General features: G+C 37.2%; 1 protein-coding gene across 1 annotated transcript; it reads left to right on the top strand.

Moving 5' to 3' along the window:
* The first annotated feature begins 482 nt into the window (after positions 1–482).
* LOC126483949 (tRNA wybutosine-synthesizing protein 5-like) lies at positions 483–1,725 on the top strand. Its single transcript, XM_050107237.1, has 2 exons — positions 483–1,382; positions 1,487–1,725. Exons 1-2 carry the CDS (start codon positions 564–566, stop codon positions 1,613–1,615), a joined length of 948 nt encoding a protein of 315 aa, XP_049963194.1. The 5' UTR covers positions 483–563; the 3' UTR covers positions 1,616–1,725.
* The last annotated feature ends 3,531 nt before the right edge of the window (positions 1,726–5,256 follow it).

Raw genomic sequence — 5,256 nt, 5'->3', positions numbered from 1 at the left:
TTCTAATTACCTGCCTATCACCAGAAATTTTAGAGTTACTCCTAATCACTTATCGACTGCGATTGACTCTCTCATTAATGTATTTTGCTTCTGTATTTTACCTTTCATCGAAAGTAGCAACTTGTATAATACAGGACTCATCGGCAAATAATTTATGAGACATTTCGGGTCCGTGGTTCTGATTTCACGCGGTAAATTAACATGTTACCAGTCGCTCCTTTTTTCAACTGCTCTTGAGTACATTTCTTATTTTTCGTTCCTTTTTTGTTGCTTGCAAGCAAGCGCTAATGTAACCAGAGCACACACAATCTTTTGTGTGTTCAACGTCTTAACCTTGTAGAGCTGCGCTGTCAACTGACAGCTTCTGTCAACATTAATGATAGTGCTTCAATTACTGTCAATTAATACTGAACTTCTGCAGGCCCCTGACGCTCAGTGTAGTATATATTGTGATCGAAACTCACTGGATTATTTCTTCCGTTTGATGAACTTTGCACGAGTTGTGTTATTCAGTAATCACTAATCAGTAATCTCTGTGTGTTGTGATGTGCAGATGGTGAAACATGGTTAAATGCAAAGAAGTTCCTATATATACGGACGTTACTCCTGAATTATTTATTAATTCCATATGGAACCGACGTGAACCGGCATTATTACGTGGAATTGACATCGGTGAATGTACCGCTAAATGGACTACTGAATATTTATCGGAAAAAATTGGTCCGCTCGATGTAAAAGTTCATGTCAGCCAACATGAAAAGTTGGATTTCATAAATAAAAACTTCATATACAAAACATTACCTTTCAATGAACTTTTAGAAAGAGTGTCAGGTACAAGTAAGGCTTTCTTTCTGAGTCCGAACGAGTATTATTATTTGAGATCTCTTGGACTTGATCCTAGAGGCCGTGAAATTGCCGATATTCGAAAGCAGTTTCCATTTATTGCTGCTGATCTAAAAATTCCGCATTTCTTTAAAGATGAGGCATTCTTTTCCAGTGTACTTCGGATTGGTTCAAAAAATGTTCAGTTGTGGACACATTATGATGTCATGGATAATATCCTTATACAAGTTCGTGGCCGGAAAAGAATTGCCTTGTTTAAACCATCAGAAGCCTTAGGCATGTACTTGGTGGGTGATAAATCGCGAGTATTGGATATTGACAATCCTGACGCCTCAGAGTTCCCAAAGTTTTCCAGTGTTCTTAGACACGAATGTATTATGGAATCAGGAGATATTATTTTTATTCCAGCACTTTGGTTTCACAATACATTAGCATTAGACAATGGGATTGCAGTAAATGTGTTCTGGAAACATTTGCCAGAAGAACTGTATGATAAGAAAGATGTATATGGAAATAAAGACCCCATTCCTGCAGCAAGGGTAAGAGTATTTGAAACATGTATTTAACAGCATCAGTCTGTTATCATTAAGATGAAGTAGGGATGCAGATATAGAAATTTCTATTACTTGTGACTATTTTGCAGGCTATACAGATGACTGAGAATGCCACAAAATTATTGGAAACATTGCCTGGTGAATATAGGGATTTCTACTGCAGGAGAATGATAGCCATTCTTGAGAACAAACTATGCGGACAGGAAGACATAATATAGACTTGATGTCACTCCAGTGACACCGTGAGTGTGACGATTAGTCAGTCTTGAGGACAAATTTATAAACATAGTAAATTGAGAAAATAAAACTGATGAAGTCCTACCATAAATTATTGCAATGTGTTCTTACAGTTAACTGTCAAATCAGACACTTAAATTTTTAAGACAATTGAATTAAGATATATCATTTGTTCAGTTTTATCACTATTTTGTTAAGGGTTAAGGCTTTTGTACTGTAATCACTGCGGTTCAAGATCATGCATACAAAGTATGCAGGTACTATGCTGATTATCACTGCAAATACATTAACTGTCTTTACTAACCAGCAATCATTTACAGAAAAATTAAATATTGCTCCATACCATAAGGAACATGTCAACATGCCCACAATAATATGATGATTTTGAAGACATGGTTCTCAGCATCCTGGATATATCTGAAGAAATTCATTGTGGATGTGGTTAATGGCATGAAAGCTGCAGAAGTTGTATATTCATTTATTCAACACTACCGTACAAGGCATAGTTCATGAGATACAGGAAGAGTCACCTAGTGGGCTTCCGCCTCCCCACTCATATTTTTTGTACTTGTGCAACATATGCATATAACATGCACCAAAATAATTTCAGCCATTTGCCCATTGTATGATTCAGCTTTCTTCTGAATTTACCATGTAGTTCGTTCTTTATCAAGGAAAAAAGCACGAAATATGGACACTGGGCTCTACTGCCCATCAGTCTGTAAAAATATCCCTTATTATTAATATTGTGTGTGATCACTCATAACATATTATCTTCCAACCTAATATTGAAAGTGGGCTATGCTACTGATAAGTCTGTCGTTAGCCATGATTTTGAGGTGGGTCAAGTCTTTTGAACCAAGAACAATACAACAGTCAACATAAATGTGTCGTATAATACTCTTGACCAAATAGTGGGATTAACTGAACTGTTCAATATTGCTCCGCCAACTGACAGTATACCCCATTTCACCCACTCGTATCCAGTCACTCAACTTCCCCAGTTCACAACTGGTTACCTTTCAACCTGTCCTTGACCTCAGGCTTGACTATCTAGATCAGTATGGCACCATGTGTTAAGTTTTCTTAGTCATCTTATTCACATTCATTAGCTTCACCAACTCTCAATCATACTTCCACCTTCAAACATAGCTTTGGGCAATATGGAAGTATGATTCCAACAAATCTGCTTTGACCCATGATGTCATTAAGGTGGCGGACATTTCACCCATGCCCCCCCCCCCCCCTCCCTCTCCGCTATTTCTAGCATTTACCATATGGTGACCATAACATCACTAAATACACCCGCAAACAAAAGTATAAATGATGCAAAATTTTTCAGTCCAGCAATGAAATGAAACTAACAAGACAACAGTGGGAAGTAGGGGTTTAGGGATGGGACAAGCTAAATGTACAAGGATGTCACCATTCCAAATCAAACAAAACCGAAAAATAACACACACAAAATCCTCAAGAATAAACCAAACAAAAAAAAATAAATAAATAAATAAAAAAAACAAAAAAAAAATAAAATAAAATAATAATAATATGCACAATAGGAATCACATATTTCATTTGACCTACATAGTTCAAATGGAAACTGATACTAAACAACTTTCCATGCCCCCTCATTCTCTCTCTCTCTCTCTCTCTCTCTCTCTCTCTCTCTCGCACACACACACACACACACACACACACACACACACACACACACACACACACACAAGAAACATAGACATCCTACACTAGAGTGTGCCACCGCTTAATCAAACACACACTCTGCAAAAACAGTGTATCTTAAACACATCATGCCTCAGTTATGTCACAGAACAGTTATGACATGGGTCAAAGCAGGTGGGTGGAATCTGACACTTTGCCGTAGCAAGACTTAGGCTACCTTACAGATCATTCTGTCACCACAACAACATGTTCAAAAAGCTAATATAAACATAGACAAAAAAGAAAAGGTCAATGTTCTGTTCTTATTCTGTCTGTCGCAGGTGTAATCATCATCATGTTATGGGATGAAGCTGACAGCCAGTACTGATAAGTTCAGTTCATCCAAGTATTGCACATGTTTGGACATCATTGAAAGTAAAATCTTTTCATATGTCAGTTCAGTAAGCTTATGTGACATTGCCTATGAACTAGTTAACTTCATGTGGAAGGTTTATGATGGGACTGTGGAGGGTAAGTAGTAGGTGAGAATAAATTTCGTACATCATTTCTGTCGGCCCAATGTAGTGTTCCAAACTGCTACATTTTTTCCCCACGTCCACATTAGAATTGATTAGGGGAGAGTAAAAAATAAGGAACAGTTCATGACATTTTTTTCTTGCAGGGCTTAACGTTAAAGCTAAAGTGTAGATCAGGCCAGTAGCAGTCAATGTAGTGCTTATGCACTGCTCATAGGTTGGGTAACATGATAGTTTCGCATACCCAGTGGGATGATACTTTCACATAACTAGAGGTGAGAAGAGAGGGAATGAATTTCTAGCATTGAAATTGAAACCATTGTCTTGTTTGCTGTTTATTGGTGTGTATTCGTGAGTTTCAAGATAGATCTTATGTGACTATTGCAGCGAATTCTATGAAGTGAAATGATTTAAGTGGTTTAGTTCTGCCAGGTGATGTCCTTTGTGTTTGTCTTGTGGATTAATTGCAGACATGAAAATCTATCAAATATGACAGTGAAATGGCTCTTGAAGAGTCAAAGGTTTGTGTGGATGGAATCATCTGGAAGTGCAGCAGTAGCTACCACTATTAAAAGTGTTCCACTAGAAAGAATTATTGGTTTTCTGGAAGCAAAATGAAACTTAGTACCATTTTGAAATTTATGTATGTAAATTAAAATTACTGTACTGTGAACTGGATTTGGCCAAGCAAACTGTGGTGGACTGATGACAGTTTTGTAGAGAAGCTGTATCTTGACTGAAACAGAACACAAAACATGGTGCTGCCAGTAAGATTGTTGAGATCAACAAATCTCAGTTTGGCTAGTAGTAGCTTAGGAGAGGGAAAAAAAAAACAAAAACACAGGAACATAGGTGTTTGGAATTTTGTGTGTGTGTGTTTTGTGTAGACTTTCAGAAGCTATTCTTTGAAAAATTACTAAAGAGATTATTTTGCTGGGGACAACAGTAATAGCAGACTGTTTCTCCACATACAAATGTCTAAAAAACAAAGATTTACAACAGCTTACCACCAATCACAAATGGACTTAAAAGGATCCAAAGACAGGTGCCCATACAAATACTATAGAGGTCACAAGGTCTGCCATTAAATGGTTATTGTATGGTGTAGAACAGTGAAAGATATTTTTTGATAGTTACCACTTCAAATATGTTTGGAGGAAACAAATTCAACAAGAGTGACATTTCACTGCTAATTGTTATTCCTAGTGCAAGCAGCAGATTGATTAATATTATTGGTTTCTGCAAATATTTTACTATTTTTCATGATTTCTTCAGTTACACGAGGTGGTTGTTCCTCACAGCAAGTGCCGACAATATTCCTGCACAAAATATGTAAGTATGCCACTGGTTCTGTTCTCCACTTTTATCCCCATTACCATGGAACATGGTTAGACTGAGGATGTTCTTCAGATTAGTTCAGGCAGGGG

This window comes from Schistocerca serialis, chromosome 6 (genome assembly GCF_023864345.2).
Source record: "Schistocerca serialis cubense isolate TAMUIC-IGC-003099 chromosome 6, iqSchSeri2.2, whole genome shotgun sequence".
Lineage (NCBI taxonomy): Eukaryota > Metazoa > Arthropoda > Insecta > Orthoptera > Acrididae > Schistocerca > Schistocerca serialis.
Note: the sequence above shows the minus strand (reverse complement) of the source record. Positions and strands in the feature narration are given on the sequence as shown.